This window comes from Malurus melanocephalus, unplaced genomic scaffold (assembly GCF_030028575.1).
Source record: "Malurus melanocephalus ecotype Western Australia unplaced genomic scaffold, MMel_1.1 scaffold_345, whole genome shotgun sequence".
In the NCBI taxonomy this organism is placed as follows: Eukaryota; Metazoa; Chordata; class Aves; order Passeriformes; family Maluridae; genus Malurus; species Malurus melanocephalus.
The window spans coordinates 578,182-599,050 of NW_026623577.1; the positions used below are offsets into that span (position 1 = coordinate 578,182).

The 20,869-nt window shown below is 39.3% G+C and overlaps 1 protein-coding gene across 1 annotated transcript in view; it reads left to right on the forward strand.

Annotated features, from left to right (window-relative positions):
* The window catches only part of ALK (ALK receptor tyrosine kinase), a 222,582-nt gene that overhangs the window by 55,069 nt on the left and 146,644 nt on the right, over positions 1 to 20,869 (forward strand). Inside the window, exon 3 of the mRNA XM_057378195.1 lies at positions 4,973 to 5,174. Coding sequence (XP_057234178.1) covers positions 4,973 to 5,174 — 202 coding nt within the window. The remainder of the gene's footprint in view (positions 1 to 4,972; positions 5,175 to 20,869) is intronic.

Below are 20,869 nucleotides of genomic sequence, written 5' to 3' on the forward strand. Positions count from 1 at the left end.
TTRGCCCTCCTGGCCATGAGGACACACTGCTGACTCCCAGTAAACCTGCCACCCATCAAGCTTCCAGGTCCTTCTCCACAGAGCTGCTCTTTAGTAGGGCAGCCCCATCATGTGCTGGAAATCCTAGATGTCAGCTGCAAGTTGAGGTGTTACCTCCATGAATTTGTCCCAGAAGAGCAGGTTGCTTTTTCTGCAGTGAACACTTTGCTGGGGACCTCTGTTTCCCAGTGTGAYTTCTCTGGCTGCTGCCTTTTTGGGCTGCACCCATCTTTCCTGGGCTACTGCCTCAGAAAAGCAGTGGGGTCCCACTGGCCGCGCTKAGCATCATGAGATTGTTGAGTAGATGAACCTGACCTGGTTCTGTCCRTGGTTTCCCCCCAAGACTGACCAGGAAGGATTTAGGATATGAGCAGTTACCAGGGTGAATTCAAAGCTATTGGGTATCTGTCAGATGACCAGCTTTTCAAGGGGCTTGCAATAGGATTCTAAATTTACCCAGGGCAAAGGAATGGCTCTGTCTTTTGAACATCTCAGGGTTGYGTCAGCATTCCCTGGCATGAGTTTCAGGTGTTTTGTGCATCCATATCAGATAAAAATGTTGGGCCAGAGATTGTGAGAATGGCCTTTGTTGTTGATGTGGGTTTAAGTTGTAGGGTTACCAGTTTATATTCCTGCATTTGAAAGCTTTTTTTGAAAGGTGCTTTGTTCACAGTGTATCTGTGCATGCATAGTACTTTAACATCAGTTTCCTTGTTTATAAATAATCTGTTACCTCATTAGTCCTGAACATTAGAACTTGAAGCTGTCTTCATCACCTCAAAAACATCTTGCTACTAAGCTGATAAACCATCCTTCCCATTGTGTGACATGAATGTTAAAATGTTGTAAACAAGTTTCCAAGGGATCAACAGCAATTTTTCATGCAGGGTACATTAATTTGCCTTGTAATATTCCTTTTATGTCAACTGCAATAATCTACTGTGCTTAAAGCATAAATATCTTTTCATGTGTGTTCTACTGAAGTGACAGCAAGTTGCCAGAGATGTTATCAGACACAACATRTGAGGATGAGTAACACCATTGCCTTATGACTGCAGCTATTTAAAAGGCAGGGAGAAAAATATCATTAGAAGCTGAATATTATTGGTAGCTTTTTCACACACTTTGTGAGTGTTTATGGGGAATGTGTAAAATGAAGTATTTACATTTAGACTAGCACTTTCTGGAACACCACAGAGCAGTATCAGCTAATATGATTTGTCTCCTATAATTCTAACATGGGCGTGTTGGGGGCWAAATGCTGAAGGCTGCTCCCTCTGCAAATCCTGGGTTCTGTGTGCTGATGATGGATGAGCTCAGGACCCCAGAAGTGCTAAGTGCCTGGGTCTGTGGGTGTATGTCTAGTTACAATTTGATTATTTTAACTGCATCTCTTCAATATCAGCACYGCACTGTGCAGCCAGAGTCCAATTTGAAACTTGTAGTGAAAGACTCCTGAAATGACTCATTGGTGAAGATCTTTGTGGTAAGTAACAGACCCTTCAGAGTCCTGAGCAGCAGAAAATGACACTGGCAGCATGATGGGGCCTTTCATCTCTGTTTATGTCCCCTGATATCGAAATAGCAGCACGAGTTTGGTGGAAGCTACAGTGCTTTTTCACCTATTCACCCAGGAGGATCCCAAGAGTCCTATTAGAGSTGCAAGCCAACAGGAGAAAAGAAGTGAAAGGAAATTCTAGCTGGAAATTTAGAGTCTTATAGGTCTACACAATGATCTCGAAGCATGCCACATGGATTCCCGCTGGAGGGAAATACAAGTGAACAGGTAGCTTCTGGTTTTGCTGTGAAATAGAATATTCTCGTRTCCCTTGGCATGGATGTGGAATCARTCTCCASGTGATCTCTTAACTYRCATTAGCAGTCTCTGAGMTGATCCTGGAAATGGTGGTCCTATTGATCCTGTGGGGGGTCATTRCAGTGGCAAGCAGTGCCTGAGAGATTGTGCTTTTGAGGAAAGGGAGAAGCATAGGGATTTGTGCTCAAAATGTATCACTGCTCATATCAGAAACATTAATTATTCCTTTGTGGGTACCGTGGTTTAATCTCAGAATCTTCAAATTCTGCTCTATAAGAAAGTCTCTATGGTTTTAAAGGAAGTACCCCCATTTCAACTTTGGAAACCATTCCTATAACACCAGAGCTAAATGAGGCTCTGATTGTTTCTTGCTTGGCAATTACAAACTCCGAGAGCAGTAAGAGCAAAAAGAGAACACTATCATAGACAAATCACCCATGAGGCAGTTGAGCTTTCAAAAACAAGAGAAAATCTGTGTTTATTCTCTCCTCTTTTAAAACAAAATAAACATGTATATGTATAAAAATGCAAGCTCTCGAAGCTTTAGTATTTGCACAGGTAGGTGATATCTCCAAAAGTATGCACRGGGAGGACATTTCTGACAAGACTGTTGGTGATGAGGCCATCACAGTGTAATTCATTATAGAGCCATGTCATCGCTACTGATGTCCTAGGCACTGTTTCACAGCAGCTGGCATGGGGCTCTTTCCAGCATCCTGGGAGTGTGTGCTGGGGTAATCCCACCATGTACTCCTTTTAGCAATATAAATCAATAAGTACAACTGGCCATGTGATGAGTAATAAGCTACAACTGCAAGTGTGAGCCCTGCAGACAGAGAATAGAAATAAAAAAAGTCAGAACAAAGGAGATTTGTGACTATCTTGCAAATTTGCCGTAGCAGCTACCCTTGTCTACTACTGGACTTCATTGATGTTGTGAACCTGACCTCAAGTCAGGGCACAAGGGGGACTATCCTTGGCAGCTCTCTTGATTTAGAACCACTGCAAGAAAAGAAGGAATGAGAGCTGCCTTTGTTTGTTATTTTTAAAATCTGACTCCCTGTTGCAAGGATRTAAGATGAGCAAATGGCTCTTGCACCTGGCAAGTTACCATCAGCAATTATTGCAACACTTAGTGTCTTTCTGCCACCAGCAGAAATCTCTTTGCTCCCTTTCATGTCAGAGATTTCATTGTTCTTATGGGGATGGTAAAATTAAAGCCACAAGATTTACTGCTCTAATTCTCTTTTGTTTGTAACAAAAGGGAGAGACGGGCAAGGATGATGCATGTGGCTGGATTTTCTTTTGTTGGGTTTTTTCCTCCTGTACTGACCAACAAAAATAATAGACAAAACCAGTTTGTTTAAACTCATCAAACAATTCCATTAGCAACTGTACTAAAGACTATTATTTAGATACAGAAAAAAAAAACTTAAGTTAAAAAGATGTGATTGCATTTCACTCTTTGTTTACAAATCTTGACATCTCAGCAGGCTGTACTTTATGTATTTCATGTTTCTTTCAGTAAAGGTGTTTTCTAGTTTCAGATATGTCATTAACGTGGTGTAAATGTCAAGAACTGTTTTTGACAAATATTGCAAAAATGCTGCTGATGATAAATGTACGTATGGGAGGGAAAGAGGAATCCAGTTTTAATTTTTAGCTCTTCCATTATAGCCCTGTGTATGACCTGAGATGAATTGCCAAATCAGACTTTTTCAAAGGGAACATCTGTGAACACATGTGCAATTCCCATGTTCTAAACCAGCATCTGACAGTGAGCCATTCAAATCTGAGCTCTTGACCCACAGTTCAGTGGAGAGAAATGAGAATAATCAAAATAGGGACAATTCACTGGATCCCTTGGAGGAGGAGTTGAACTGCTGCAGGAGCTCAGAGTGGATGCTTTACACCTCATGGTCCACAGCTCACATGCTGAGGTGAAAACAAGCAGGATCCATCTGTAGCCCCTCAACGGTGTTTCTTAGATGCCCTGGATGCCATCAGAACCATGCTTGGTGATGCAGGAGATCATTTCTCTGAAGCCTCAACCTTGGCAATTTCAAAAACAAGCTTCTGCTCTGGCTAAAATTCATGCACATTTGAAAATAAGTTTCAATTACAGCCCTGTTGAGCCTTAATTTCWCTCTCAATGAAATTAAACTCTTCATCAGACCAGCATGTTTTTAGTATTAACAGAGAGGCTGTATTAATGGATGCTCCAAGTAATCAAGACAATGAGATTTCATTACCTGACCAGTCTTGCTAGAATTAGTGGAATATCACACTTTTCCTTCAAGGTTTAGTCCCTTTCATTTACCAGCTACAGGCCCCAGCGTGCTTCTTCTGTGGACAAATTGATAAATTAGTCAGCTGCCAAAAGGGAGTCATTTGACTCACCTGAAATGAGCAGCAATGGGATGAAAATACATTACCTCTGTCCCACTGGATAAGCCTCAGATTGTATTGAAATAAAATTAGGCCGAGGGAGTCAATGTACTGGATAATAATGAAATGTTTAATGTGGATTAGCTGCATATAAAATTAATACATTAGAATGAATTGCTGAAGAAATGAAACCGTGTCAGACCTTTATCCTGTTTCTAATACTAGACTTAAAAATGTTTCAGTCTTCTGTTTATAGAAGAGCAAAAGTAAAGCTATTGAATTTGTGCTCTTTATTTGGGTGCGAGAACKAGATATACTATAAAATATTGTAAATAAATATGTATATACCAAGGCTGTCAAATCAGGATCCCACTGAACCAATATTAATATAKTTGGATCTGGACCAGACCTGAGAGGTTACAGACAAGAATCTAAATTAAAAACTCCTTAATCAACTGTGTAGGCTTTTTCTTCTGGGAGTTAAATCTAAATATAATATTTGTTTTGGATCATTCAGAGGTGAGTTGAAGCATTGCTTTAATCTTAATAGGTTTAATACAAAATGGGCAAACTTTCCAAAATAATTGGCAAATAAAACCTTTGATTGTGAGGTGTGGAAGGGCTGCAGAATGAGCTGAGACATAAAACTTGAAAGTACTCCTCTGTAATATAGGAGGCTTTTGGGTTTTTCTAATTTTTAAAGCTTTCTTGTTGCATCCTATGTTCTAGGTTCATTTCTGTTTCTCAACACATCAGAGAAGCCAAGCCCCACCATCTTGAGCCCTTGGCTGAGGAGCAACAGTGATCAATGCGTAGTTCAAGTGGCMGTGTACAAGTTTTACCAGCAGAATGGAGAATATATTGCTCGTGTCCATCCCATTGATGAGAGCAGCAGTGAAACCCTATCAGTGGAGAGTTCAGAGAAAMATGGGTAAGTCTCATCTTCTCGTTTGACTCACAACTTGAATTGAGAAAAATCACTCAATTGTGTAGCAATTCAGCCACAAAGTTCATGCTGCATGTGTGAGGGGAGCAATATACCACACTGAGGAGACACTTGTCTTGCAGGGGTGTAAATTATCATAGAAGTTTAATATTGGTGCTTATTTCATTATATAAACCATTACCAAACTTCTGTGTCCATATAAGTGAGTCTCTAAGTTGGCACCACATTTATTCTCCATGCTCGCAGGCACAGATGGAGTGTGGATACTCACTCTAAGGTTAAAACTTTTCTGCCTAATTCTCTCWGATTGCTTTTTACTGCTTCTTAACCCACGTATACTATTTGGCTTAGACTATCTACTGAGTCTTTGCAGTTTCRTGTGCCTGCATACATTTTAAGTTTTGTCTTCACTTCTCTTGGGTTTTTATTTTTTTTTATTTTTTTTGCCAATAAAGCAGTTCAGAACTACTGGCAGGGGAGGAAAGCTTTTGATCTTTCAAGGGTGCAACTGTTTGAAATGTTTTATCCTCTTTGTGCAATTAATCTTGATGATGTTTTAATTTGTCAGACTTCCTGTGTATTCTTTTAAATTTTTGTTAGYAGCAAAACAGCAGGAGATGAACACAGTAAATATTTCAAGATGTTGTAGTAGCAGTGTAACTTGGAATTTAATTTAGGTATATGTGAGGCTAATGTTCTACCTGCTCTATATACTGACTTTTAAAAATTTTTTATTTCTTATCTTTGTTGTGTTATGTGTTAAGAAGCATAATTTTTACCAAACATCTCAAATGTTCTTTGTTTTGATGTGATAGATTAGAGAGTTTCTAATAGCAAATCCTGCTGGCTTGTGCTCATAACAAGATGTGATTATCTGATTACTGTCTACAGCAAATTCTATATCTTCCAGTAGCAAAAGGAGAATGTGCAATAAAAAGCCTTGCAGGAGATAACCTAACTCATAGAAACAGTTTGAATAGTTGTAATTCTCATATAACACATGGCCTATAAAAGTGAGGAGGAGAGCTTGTGTGTGGGTCTAGATCATACTTAGTTCCAGCAACATCATCCAAATTGTAAATTGCTGTTGATGTCTGGGGAGAGGTAATTAGASGAGCCACAGCAGCTGTCTTCTTCCTTAGCTCTTTGCAAATGCTGTGCTCTGTGTCACTGCTAATAAACATGCTTTGTGCAAAGTGCCTCCTGCGTTGGCACTGCCACTGCTCCTTGGCACTCACAGGGAATATTGCTGTGTGTAAAATGCTCTGCTCTGCTGCATAGAGGAGCTCCAGCTCAAATCTGTGGGTGGGCAGAACTCACCAGGAGCGCAGACAAGTGCCAATTGTAAGGAGCTTTGAAGGGAAGGGAAAGATCATTCTAAGTACRATAACAAATTCCTACCTTTGCCATCTGCTGAAGTTAACATGGTGCCTCAGCTGTGTGTTGCAGATGGAGAACATCACCGCAGTAAGGAGGGTTTGTACTTTTACAGAAGGTGGCTTTGGTTACAGCTTGAGTGTCCCATGTGCTTGCCAGAAGTGCAGCTTGCTCCCCAGCAGCATCTCTGTGGTGCATAGCGGGGWAAGGATGTGCCTGTAGCTTTCATGGGTTTGGTTATCTGACTCCTTGGTATTCCATGTGCTGTAAAACTGCAGTCAGAGAAACCAGCTGGTTCATTTTCACCCCCTCCTTTGGTCCTGTGCCTTCACTGTGAGAGGCAGTAGCTCTWCTCCCAGCTCAGTAATGCAGAAAAACTCTGACACTGTGCCCACATAAAYGTCACATGGGGATAGTTAAATAACTTCTCACAGATTACAGCCCAGATGATAAGGTAACAATTTCTTATCATGTGCCCTCAATCTTCATTCCAAAATTTGAGTGACCCTCCTTTGTTTGGAAGGGTGATACTAGCTATTCCAGTAGTGATAACAAAACATGTAAATCTCTTTTTTTTTTAAGTATCTTTTTTTTTTCTTTAAATAACCATCCAGAATAGCTAATCAAAAGTCAAGAATAATTCAGTGAAGTTCTTAAATGAACTAGCAATCCTATAGTGGAAATTCTTTCTGTTCAATATTTTATTTTGCCTTGAAAATTGCAAACAATTGTGTTCTTTYATAATGAGTTCTTTGACCATGCTATAACCAAATAATTTCTAAAAATTTATAAGGATTTTAGCTCTAGGCACAAAGTAATTGAATTCCTCAATGATGAGCCTGTGCTAGAAATAAAAACACTTTAAAGTTTYACAGCTGACACTTCTTTGATTTTAAATGCTTTATATATTGTTTTGCAAACAAGAGGTGTAATGTGTGTGCAGTTGCCAGCAACTTGTGTGTGTGCTAGTGAGTCCATGCTTAAAATCAAGCTCACAGCAGGAAGGGTATTGAAACAAATGCATCTGAAGGGTAATAAAGCAATAAGTTAATTCCAGGCTGGATTTTCTCATATCTTCAACTATTCACAGCACTAATATCTTCTTTACATTTCAAAAAAAATTTTAAACTGCATAACCCAAATTATRTATATTAAAATCTTACAAGGTCTTTACAATTCGCCTACATTTACAAGAGAAAAAAGCAGATGCTGTCAGGTATTGCTATTTCATTCAGGGTGAAACCCGGCAAGCAAAGGTTTTGGTTGACAGCATGTGAAACTGATTTTAAGTAGAAAGTATGTAAAGCTWTAAAATTCTATTAGGTAAAGGGAACACAGCGCCCCATATTTATTTGTTACCAGAGTTCATCCATGTTGTCTTTATGTGTAAATTACCAGGTGTGATTATGCTTAAAGACTCAAATCGGAGCTATGGATCTTCTGCTTACTCCTCTGGTCTCATTCCCTAGAAAAAAAAATAGCCCCAGCCTTTGGATTGGAGTTGTACCAGATCCATAATGAGCCGGAGGGATTACAGAAGTTGTTGTGTGGAAGTCACATGTTTGTTTTATTTTCTTACTTGACATATTTTGCTGGAACTGATCTCATGCATGCAGGAAGAAAGGTGGCTCAGTTAAGATRCATCACACTGCAGTCGGGTGGGGCAGATGGAACACACACACCAGGAGCAGGATGGCAGAAGTGAAGGCTGGGAATGGCTCCCAAGTGATGAAACACCAGAGGCTGGCAAAGGAATACTTGTTTTGTGTCACACACAAACTCTGCCAAACACAGTCATAACTTTTATACATAATATTTACAACAATGCTTGCTACTCAGAAGGTGACTATGTCCTTGTTTAGCAGTTCAGCCGATTTGTGTATCTCTTTTTAATTAGTGGGTTTTTTTAAAGAGCAGAAAGATCTCATTGCAGTTTAACCTGTGGTTTTTGATGCACCTTTGGTTAGACTTGCCTAACTTAGCTCCTAAGCAATCAGTAGGACTCCTCTGTGGGGAGCAACACATTGGTGTGTTCTGTTAGAGTTAGATTTGTTGCATGAAAGTGTCTCTAGCTGCTCTGGCTCTGTGGCTGTGTTTTTATGTGGTTAGTCTGTTCTGACATCTCTTGCAATTCTGTTGGGTTTTACAAGCACCCTCAGATGATACAGGGAGAGAACCAGTGCACTGTTATTGATCCTTTGTAATGGCAAAAGAGTTGTTATAATTCCTGCCATGGAGCACAGCACTCTCTGATTTATTTCAAATGACACCAGAGCTGGGTACTATCTTTTGCTGGTTTTCTGCTTCCATGGTGCTGTGTACAATATTTTCTTGTTACTATTTAATGGAGTTCCCATTTTCTGTTTCTGGATGTGAGGAGATATCAGGCTTACATTGCATATTGGTAATTTAGCAAAGCAAAGTTGCTGCCACAGTCTGAATGTTGACTTCTGGGCGCTTGTCAGACTGTCACTGTGGCCACTGATTTAATTTCACCTCTCATCTGTTATCCCATGTGTTAAATTTATAATTATGAAGCAAGTAAGATTGTAAGTGTGCTTAGTAGAGTGGAAAAAACACAAAGGAAATCTTGTCAGCAAGGCCAGAGTTTGTAATAAAGGATTGATTTTAATTTCTTTAGATCTGTGTATTTTGGAGCAATTGGAGTTGGACAAGGACTAAATTATCATGGTTCATTTTAATTRCTATTATTAATTTGCACCTCTACTTGCACTTTTAATGGTGAGTTGCAGTATAATTTATTATATATCAAAATGTTTTATAAGAATGTAGCAAATGACACCTTATTTCAGTTTAGTGTTTTATTGTAGACCTCCCTCATCACCAAACATGAGATTAATCTGAAGACTTTTGTGTAAATATGGGAAGTTGAAGGTGTTTCTTAAAATATGAAATCCTAACAAGCATGCATGAGAAAGGAAGTAATGAAATACTAATACTTCATATAGCTAGTACTTCATTAGGTACATGAGTATTTCTGCACAGAGCACTTCCAACAGAGAAAGTTCACCTGGTTCTGAAGGTTGCTGCAAATCATGATAGGCTATTCCCTTTCTGGCATCTACAACTTCACTTAAGATTGATTGCATTGATAGATGTCAAGGAAAATATATGAAGGAATCAGTAGCATCTGTCACATTTGACCTTGGGGCTTGAAATCTGAAGGTTATTTCTTGTACTAGTCTTGTTCCTTTTCTTGTTTGGTTTTTTTTTTTTTCTTTTTTCTTTCTTACCAGTAGCTTCAGTAGCTGTCTCAGAGACCAGTGGCTTAATAGAAGGAATTTTTTCTTTGTTTGTTTTAATCTTTTTGTGAGAATGGGGGACATTTGTTTGGTTCTTTTTTCTTCTCCTTGAAAAGCTTTACTTAATTCAAGCATTTGTTTGCAAATGCCTGGGCTAAGACAAAAAAGAATGAAGACCAAAGTCTTAGTGTGTATTTGGGGCATTTAAATTTATTTTCAAGCATCAAAATATGTCTCAAAATTTACAGGATATTTTTACTTTCAGAGAATTCTAAATCAGGAGTTTAAGTGATTCAGTCCATACTATGCATTTGAGAAATTCAGGTAATCCAGGAAAATAATTTGGATTTATGGATTCGTCAGAAACTAAGCTCTCTCACCCTGATGGCCAGGCACCACTAATCCTTAATTTTAGAGAGAGAACTTCAATTGTTCTAGACAGAAAATTAGCACTTTAGCTTTTTCTGTGCTATTATTCACTAGCCAACTTCTAGTCCCTTTTAGTCTGTGAAATTAAGTGCAAAGGAGGGAAGGAGAGGGGAAATAAAAGTAAAGACAAAGTTGGTGTTGCTTTTCCCCCTTCCTTCTTCAAAGGACACTGTATTCAATACCCAAGAAGAATCAGTCCCTTTGATAATAAAGGCTTGTATGTGGAATAAATATTTTCATCTCCACTTAACAAACTCTTGGTTCTTCCAGTATCTCAAGTCTAGACCTGAGGAAGGAAAGCTTTATGTTGRTCATGGCACCTTGAGGAGCTTATTGCTAGTTTTCAGTTTGTGCAGCATCACCGAATCAATTAGGCTGGAAAAGACCTCTGAGATCACGAAGTTCAAGCTTTGACCAAACATCACCATGTGTATCAACTAGAGCAAGGCACCAAGTGCCGTGTCCAGTGTTTCCTTAAATASCTCTGGGGACTTGACTCCACCACCTCCTTRGGCAGCCAGTTCCAGTGTCTTATCACCTTTTCTGGGAAGGAATCCCTCCTTATATACAGCCTTAAACCTCTCCTGTGCAGCTTGAGGCTGAGTCCTCTCATCCCACCATTGGTTGTCTGGGAGAAGAGAGCGATCCCCACCTGGCTGCATCTTCCTTTCAGGGAATTGCAGATAAGGTCACCCCTGAGCCTCCTTTCCTCCAGGCTAAACACCCCCAGCCCCCTTAGCTGCTTCTCATTAGAYTTGTGTTTCAGACCCTTCCCCAGCTCTGTTTTSCTTCTCTGGATATGCTCCAGCACCCCCATGTGTTTCCTGCAGTGAGAAGCCCAGAGCTGGACACAGGATTTGGGTGTGGCCTCCCCAGTGTCAAGTACCAGAGGATGACACTGCCATGGTCCTGCTGGCCACACTACTGCTGGCACAGGCCAGATGCCCTTGGCCACCTGGGCATACACTGGCCCATGTASCACTGCCAGCCAGCACCCCCAGGTCCTTCTCTGCTGGGCAGCTTTCCAGCCGCTCTGCCCCCAGCCTGCAGAGTTGAAGGGGGTTGTTGTGGTCAAAGTGTAGCACCCAGGGCGTGGTCTTGTGGAACCTCATACCACTGGGGAGTTTTAAATTAAAGCCATGCAAAATGTATAAGGTCAAATAGAAYACATCAGAGTTTTAGGAAAGAATATGAACCTGATGGACAAATGCCTGCAGGTCTGGAAAGACTTTTCCCATTCCACTTGAGCACTAGATTTTGTGGCTCAAGTTGTCACTTTCACACTAGAGTGAAGTAAAAGTTGGTACCTTTCTGTTTTAAAAGTCTTGGTGGTTTTAAAAGTTTTGGTGATTTTGCTGCTGAAGTGCTCTGTTATTACTTGAGATAAACATGGGCCCTTTTTGTAGATTTTTTTTTTCTTTGCTTTAGAGCATGCCTTAAGTGTAGCAAAGCAGTGGCTTCAAAGTGCTCCAGAAAGGTTTACTGTGCTGTCAGTTGAGATTGGGCTGTAGCATCTTATTTCTTCTTTCAACTGTATGGAAGTGAACTATGTAGTACCAATAATGATATATTATCAGAAACTGAATTTTGAGTGCCGTTCAGTATCGTGGCAGATCGTATTGTGAAGGAACAATACTGTATGGCTTCTTGGACCAGCCAAAGCCAAACAACTTAATTCAGTAATGAGTAAGTGCAATTACTTTACTTTTTTAGCAGTCAATTATAGTCCCAATCAAATGAAAGGAAAATCGAATTGGGGGCAGTGTGGGGGAAAAGTGATCTTTGTTTTCTTGTAATATATGTTATCAGACAGTTATTAGCTGGCAATGCTGACTTTTATTGATATTTGCCAGATTCACATGCAAATGGAAAGACCAAAGTTGTGTAGTATACTTCCAATAACAATGATAAAAAAGGATAGGGGAAGTAGTTTTAAAGTTGAAATAACTTTCAGTAAAGTTGAAATAACTTTTCAGTTTCAGTAGAAACTGAGAAGTGTGTGTCAAATATGAAAATTTTGCTTACTGTAGAAGCAAATTACTTAGTATGTAGAGAATGGGAAAAGAATTTTAAAAAAAAAAAAAAGGTTAATTTTTCAGGGCAAGGGCTCACTTTTTTGGAATAGCCTTTTCTGCTGCTTTGAACATAGTGCTGAACACACCACTGTGTAGGACTGGAGTGGGGAGCTGGATGCCCAATGTACCTTGGCATGAGGATTCTTGTGGCTTCCCAAATAATCACAGGGCTGTGGGTRACCTTCAGCTCTGGGAGATGCTTCTGTGCAAGAAACCGCAGAGTCTGGCACATCTGACCCTGTAGAAATTATGCCAAAGTGACTACAGTAACAGTTGAGGTACCCTTAGTCCACCTGGTTTGCATATCTGTTCTTTTGAAATCAAGGATTCCTTAATATAAATTATTTCTTACAGGGCTAAAACACTTTCTTCTGACCACTCTGAGCAGCCTAATCCAACTTTTATACTGTCCAAATCCTGAGCACAAAAATGTGTCACCTTCAACTTTTGTATCTTGTATCCTTTAGAATTATTTGCAGGTTCCTCTTCTCTGCCTGTTATGCTATTCTCACTTTCTAAAGTATGGGTTGGCTTTTTTCCCCCCGTTCTCTCATTCCTTTAGCTTGTTTCCTTGTTTTATAGAACTTGTGTTTTCTTCTCTGCACAAAGGCTTCTACTTCAATTTTTAAAAGTCATCCTAAACTAATCTTCACAACCCCATGTTGATGTTAGTCCATGCTGCACTTCCTATCAGTGTGGACATGTCAGGATGAATTCAGTTTTGATAAAATCTAAACAAGCAAACCACCTGTCACACATCCACACACCACCCAACATCATCTTCCCAAGCCCGCACATACACTTCATTTTGTCGTCTTTTTCTTTGTTMGGTGTCCTTTCTGCAATACAGAGATGCAACATTTTCTATAGGATCCTTTGCTACACCCAAGTATCTGTGCCCACTGCCAAATGCTCCCGACATTTGTTTCCAGAGACTAGGCAATTAATATTGCCAGCCTTGTTTCTAGTTATTTTTCCACTCCCCTCGAGCTAAGCTCTCTGTCATTCTGCTGTTGGCCAAGTTTTATAACAAGCCTGTGGTATAATTGCTTTCTGTATCTCCTACTTACTTTTGACCTTAAAATCCTTCTGAGTTCTGTGCAACCTCCTCTGCGGCTGTCCCATTTTGGAGCATGGCTTTGTCACTGTATGCAATTTCCTTGGGGCTTTCCCTCCTAATGCTTAAGAATCCCCTCCTTATCCAAGGCAAATCTACCCTGCTGTAGGAAGTACTGTAGAAGATTTACAAGGTAATATTCCTGCTTTCAATTTCAGAGAGAAATTAAATAGGTGCCGATAACTTTGCAAGACTCAAAAATCGTGTCCTTGACCCATTCAGCTGCTTGAAGTGTTCGTGTAGTGAATGCTGTTGATTCTGCATTCTAAGGCAGGTTCCTGGCTATCCCCCTGAAATTCTCAGTGGTAGTCCATGACTTGCAGCACAGGGTTCCAGTTCAGTAGGGCAGCTTTGCACCCTCACTTTAAAGAGCACAGTCTACATTGCTGCTCACTGAAAATGTTGCCTGTTATTCTCAAGTGCTGGTAAATCATGTGTTTTCCACACCAGAAAAGAGAGCTCCGATAAATTTGACCTCTAACTTACAATTTGCTTCTGCATATTAAAAAAATAAAAGACTTATTCAACAGGAATTAGGAAGCTAATTCTCAGTAAATTCCCACAAGGGAAATTGAATGAGGTCTTAGAAATTATTTAGATTGTGATGCTTGCTGCAGTGGCAGAGGCAGCAGCTTGCAATTCTTTTCAGTGATTGAAGAAAACACCGCGTGACTTTCCACAGGGATACAGTGARGACTGAGCTGTGTGACACCAGTGTGAAGCTTTTTGCAGAGCTTTTAATTCAAAACTCATGTACCATATTTGTTAAATAGCATTGCTCCTGCCTGAAAGCATTTTTTCTGTCAAATAGCAACCTTTGTTTTGTTTTGAATTTTATTGTTTTCTATAGCACACATCTGGTACAGTAGAAATTATATTCCTTTAATAAAATACTTTTTCAAGAGCTCTTTTTTGTACTAGCAGGGCAAACTATTACTGTCAGCAACTACTCTGGCAAAAACATGAGGCTTGTGTTGACAGTAACCCCAAAGACACAGGTTTCAGACAGCCTTGTCAGGTCTACTTTAAATAGTGCTCGAATCAAATTATTTCTTGACTTGTGCACTATTGTAGAAGGCTTTTTCCACACTGTGCTGATTGTTCTTCAGTGTAGTGAAGCCATGARCATTCATGGCTTGCACAGTAGCATTTTGATATCTTGTCTAGAGAAATGAACCGTTCTCCCCATCACATTTGAAAGCACTGGGCCTTGCCCTTTCTTTTTCTCCAGGATCGTGTTCATCTGTTTTACTTTATAGACATTGAGTCTTCTGAGTCATCAAGAACAGTTGCCAGCTCTTTATAAACATCAAACCTTATGGTATTTGTTGTGTCTTAGATCAGGCTGACTAAATATGATTTTCTATTGGGAATAGCAGAAAATGAGGTTTRTTTACTGAACATAATTGGAGCTTTTCCTGGCTTGGTGTGTCATTCATGCTGATGGCTATCAAAGGCCCCAGAGATGTGTAATAAAGTTTCTTTAGACAAAGCAAAGTTATTCTTAGCTGGGACTTGAACCAGCAGCATGTCTGCCATCCTTGGTGAACTTCACATGAGGATAAAATTGCAGAAGATTGGCACAAGTCTAAATTTTTCAAAAGGCAATGAAGTTTTTATGACTCTGCTTTATCTAGCAAGAAATGCAAGTAGTAGAATAAACGAGACAAAGCCAACAGCCTCTCATATTCAGATCAGTGACCAGTTATCATAATGCCTTTATGGCAAAATTACATTAAGGGGGAGAATTAATCAAAATATTTGCATTGAAATACTCTTTAATATAGAACCAAATAATCTGATTTTTTTCAGGAGAAGAAAATTCCAAAGCRTAGAAGTTTCTCTGTGCAGTGTGCTTGCTCAGAGATGTTAAGATAATTTTAGTTAGATGATTGTTTTCAGTACATTAAGTGCAATGGACAACCTGATTATTTTTAGGATGTTAAACATCCTAAGAGTGCCTAGCTAATTTACTGCCACACAAGAAAATAAAACCATGAGATGATCTGTCTGGATATTGTCTTAGTTTAAATGTGTTCTTAAATCTATCAACTGGGTTTTTTCCATCTCTGCCCTTTTCTTTTCTAAAAGCCCATCTTTCAGGATTTTATAGCTTGGGAAGGTGGGCTAATGCTTTTGACACCTTAGATCCATATCAAAACCATGATGACTGCATTTGTTATTATTTCATGCCAGATGAGCTCTTCAGAGGCTCATTTCTTAGAGGTCTCTAKATTACACCTGACACAGGTTGATTTCCCTTTTTTATAAAGTCCGTTGTCTGGGAACTTGTGCTCTTCTCATTCCTTGAGGCAGTTTCTCTAGGTCAGGGCTAGGATGTGTATGTGGACTGTTTGAAAGGGCACTAAGTGCTCTTTCTAGTCCTGTTTTAGATGGGGCATTTTGATAGCCAGTATCAAGGAGTCACAGCTGACAGTAAAACAGCTGCTCTCAAGCAAGGAGAGGTACCATCAATTTCAATGTTTGTCAACAATCAGACCACTATCAATATAGTATATATTTAAAGAACATCTTGTTTTCTTTTCACTTATTACTTGACACCATTATTCTATTATGAAAAGGGGAAGAAAGTTCCTATATAATTTTACTGACCTCTTTGCTTAATAATTCAAAAATTGAGGGATTGGTGTTGAGTTGAACAACAGAATTTCTGCCTTCCCATCAGTGCTTTCGTCTATGCTTACTTATTCCCAGGGATCACTTCTCCCCTGTTCCCTGGATCTCAATAATTCTTCCCTTCTAGTTTTGTATTCCAGGCTTTTCTTCTAAATAGGCTTTTCAAACCCTCAACAGGTCTCTCTCTCTCATCTTCACTCCCTCTATCTTGCTCCTGTACTGCTTGTCTTTGACTTGGATATATTTCTTCATCACAAATTCTGGGCCCAAAATCTGGGGGACTATCATGGTTTAACTGTGAAGAAAATTAACTCTACCCCAGCCCAACCCAGCACAAGGTGGCATTGAGCATCTTGTTTTTGTGTGCCCAGCTGCAGATCAGGGAGTGCACTTGACACCTTCCCTTGCACAATTTCAGCTGCTGCTTGTGTAGGAAAATCTCTGCTGAGAGGATACAAACATCAGCTTCTTAGAGCTTGCAAACTGGCCTCTGTCAGATGAATTTTCACTGCAAGGGCCATATAAATAAAGCAAGTGATTCTGTAGCTCTCCAGCCACACTTTCATCAATTGATCTGAAGGACTCTTAATAACACTAAGACCCAGCTGAAGGAGGTAGCACTATACGGGTGGACACAGTCGAGCATTAAGGAGGTGTTTTAGCAGATCACTAGTGAGGCTGGTATTCAATAGATGTGTGACTGAGTGGTGCTGCATTCATTTTTACTAGAAGAGTGCAAGTTTTAATGGAGATGTTAATGTCTGGGTTTTCACAATCAAAGGAATTGATTCCAGGGGAGATGTTAATGTGTATCTCCTCTGCCTCCTCTGATCGGCCTAATACTGTTTGGAGAMTGGGCATTAATTCACTGAATTTCAGCATGTACACAGAATCTAGATTTTTATGTTTGTTGCAATACAGAAACATTTGTAGGGAAAAAGAGGAAGAAAAAATTGTTCACAGACTAGGACTATTCTAGCTCTGCATCTGTTCCTGAGTCCTCCTTATGAGCAGCATTTGGCAGATACATTTCTACCCTCCACAGGACAGGCATGGCATGTACTCTTTCAGTCTTCTCTTCCTGGTGCTCCTCTCAGCTCTCCTCAGTGCATTAATACTCCCCATTCCTGRGATATGGATGCCTGGTTTGTGTCCATCTAACTAAATTGGGAACATTTTTTTTTCCTGCAAATTAATCACTACCCAATCCCAATTTCATGTGCCTTTGATGCTTGGTTTTAATTGCCTTAAAGTAGAAAGCTTCAATGAGCAGAAAAATTAAAATTGCAAAATCCTGATGGTTTTTTTAGTTGAGTTATTTGCCTCCAACATCAACTTGAAGAGTATGTTTTTGGTTGGGTTTTTTTTCTTTAAGTGAGTGAATGTCTTATTAATTTTCCATTTCTGACAGAGCCGCAGGCTTAACTSCAACGGATAGACAGCATTTTAGCTCCAGAACATGAAACAAGTTCTGCATTCCTAGATTCTGAAAGAGATCTTGCAAGACAGTGATACAAACTCTCCCCTTCTTTTGAAGCRAGACTTGACTTAAGAACAACACTGCTATTGGAAAGATTGAAACTCCCAATATATAGCAGGGATTTCATGAAGAGGATAAAAATGRAAATGAGGCACATTTGTGCCCGACTGAAAAACCAGAAATAATTTTGGACAATTGCACGATTTCTTTTATCCAGAAAATGTTGTCTTCCATGAAATCAGGACTTTTCCCATGAAAAACTTGATGGTTTTCCCATATTGGTTTCTTGGACTGACCCCAAATGCCTTCTTAGCTCTCTGTTCAGGATTACAATGGCTGTCATTTTGCTGCCTGAGTTCACACASAGCAAAGTTTGTCCTTTTTCACAGGGATTGTTCTTTATTCCTCTGAGACAGCACGTCTTTTCCAGCCACTCTGTGGCATGTCATGGAAGTGACATGACTTGCAGAGCATCATCTGAATGCTGTTGGGAAAACTCTTTACACAAGGAATCATAGCACTGGAGTGTCTTTCTATCAGTGCTGTACAGCAGCATGGCTTCATAAGAGAGTGCAGAATGCAGTTGAAATATGAATCTATTTAGACAAATACTGCAGGTTGCATAAATAAAACAAAATAAAGCATACTGATAAATCAATATCCTTACATTTGTTTGCTTTAAAAATGAAAAAAAACCCCATGCTCCTGCTTTACGAATTGTTTGGGCTTATAGAACTTAATGAAGTGTAATAGCAGAGCTGAAGGGGCCCATGTTTTGTCAGACTGAAGAGTGAAGTTACTTTGTGGAGAAAAATCCCCCTGGTGTAGAACAAGTTAATTAATTATTGAGTGGAAAAGAAGCTGTCTGTCAAATTGTTAGATTTCAAATCTGAAATTTGTTGCCTTTTATCCACTTGGGTTTTTTTTCTAGAACTGATATAACTGTTTCTCCCAGTATTGACTTTTTCTTAATCACTTCTGCTTGTAGTCTTCTGTAATAATTTACACCATGATCATGCTCAGCTATTATCTGTTGACTGATAATAGAGTTTGTTTTACAAACAGCATTCATTGTAATGTAACTGTTCAGTACTGGCGCAGTAAGCCRTGGTAATAAATTCTGCAGGTTAATGTCATTCTTTACTCAGCTTTTCCTAAATTATCCATCAGAAAGTATTTTATTTTCTGTTCCTTGCCTGTGACAGCCTTAGTGAGAGTTATTTGGGTTAGTGAGTTTTTTCAGCATTTATATATAAAAGCGATTTTTTAATGCCTTTTTGATACCACTGAAATGTATTTTAAACATCCTGTTAGAAAGTTCAGGATGTTCTTGAGGAGAAAAGACATACCCTATATTGACTGTCTTTTTATACATTTACCCTTTTTGATCATAATAGTTATTCAGACTTGAAGATCCACCGGTTGCCTTTGAAAGGAAGAAAAGTTGGCAGTGATACCAAAGGTTTCCATCATSCTAATGATTTGAAAGTCTCGTGTTCCTGAAAATAAGGGACGTCAAACACCATGTTTGATGCTGTTCACAGCTCATGTAGCCCAGAAACCTCTCTTGTCTTGCTTCTGGTCCATTCCCAGTTCTTACCATGCTCTGTTTGATGTTTTGTCTTTTCTGAATATSATATTCCTGGGCTTCTTCCTTGCTGTCTATCTCCCCCATAAATGCATTATACCATATTCAGGAGTTGGCCTTTCCTCTTCCACTCCCCAAAAAATTACTGCTTTTTYTCTCTCTCTTTTTGTTCTACTTTATAAAGAATGAGGGGGTTTCTGTGTATGTGATGGTCACTGCTTGGGCAGGTAGTCTGTGTGTGTATGTGACAGAGAGACTTGCTGACTCTTTCAACAGAGTTGTACTGGATCTTCTTACATCCTTCATTCTGGAATGACTTCTGAARGGTGGCTTTTGGATCCTTACTCCCTCTTGGAAAAGCCATCATTGTTATGCCGGTCTCATCCATCTTTTAGGCAATGCAGGTATAAAATTAATTGATGCATAAGCTCAATATGTTTTCCACCACAGAAGGAGAAGGAAGGGAGGGAGTGTTCCTCCAGCCCATTAATCAGAATGAGAATGAGAAATTGTAACAACTTCCCCGTCATTTACTATTTTCTCCAAAGTAAATCTGTCTAAATATTAGTGCACTGGTGATAGTAAAAAAAAAAGGTGGGGGCAGGGGAGCAGAGCAGGACAAGAACCTTGTCAGTAGCTTGTCACATGCTGTACTTGGTAGACCAAAAATATATGTACTGTGGCATCTCTGTAATGAAAACTTGAGCAATAAAAATAGTTTCTGCTATGTTCTGGAACAGGAACTCTCTGTGGAAACACATTAACAGTATTTCACATTGCAAATTATTATTGCATATTCAGCTATTGTTTCAGATGAGAATTGTGTGTATTACAGGGCAAGGGAAGGAAGACAGAGTCAGTGTTTCTTCTGTAAACAGAATTAAGATTTTATGCATCTGGCTATGTTATTTCTGTCCTATAAATTTAAGTTAATACTTTAACAGAGTAATGAGTCTGTTGTACCTAGGATGCTTGATGGGCTTACATGTGTAGTTCAAGTTACACTGGGAGTGGTTGAATATGTGAATCTCTTCACTTTCACTGTGCCTAAACACAGGAAGCACTGTAGTGTGAAAACGAGACTTGTTGGATATATCTAGTAATGGCTCATCTCCCATCTTGAATGTTAAGACCTCATGTTGCAGGGTCTGAATATCACCAAATAACAATATTTTGTGCAAATAGTGTTTYTTTTTCTGCTATGCCTAAAATTTTTGAATTAATTTAATGCTTTGTTTCATGCACTTTCCTCTCTACACTCAGGAGGGTGTGTGTTTAGAAAGCTGATCATCTTCATTACCTGCTTACTTTCTGATTAATTGTATGACCATGCACAGGAGGTCACAGTTGTCTTCACAACAATTTGGAAGAAATTCAAAAACATCACTGAGGGTTTTTATTATATGATATTAATACGTTGCCAGCAGAAAGCTAGCTAGTTGTTAGAATGCTGGTTTTTTCCCTTCTCCATCCTCCTTTCTAGAGAAAGGATGTTCCTATCTCTTCTACCCTTCATGCCAAGAAACAATCTCCAGCCTTTCTCTCTGAGCTGAGTTGTAGGTTGTGACTGCATAGTTCAATTTCCATTTTCTGATTTGTGAATGTAGTGATTGATACATACTTGGACTTTTAAATTTAACCTCAAATATGTGTAAAAAGTGAGAGGAAAAATATTTTTCTTGGTGTGTTAGTTTCTGGGTATGTAAATTGGGAA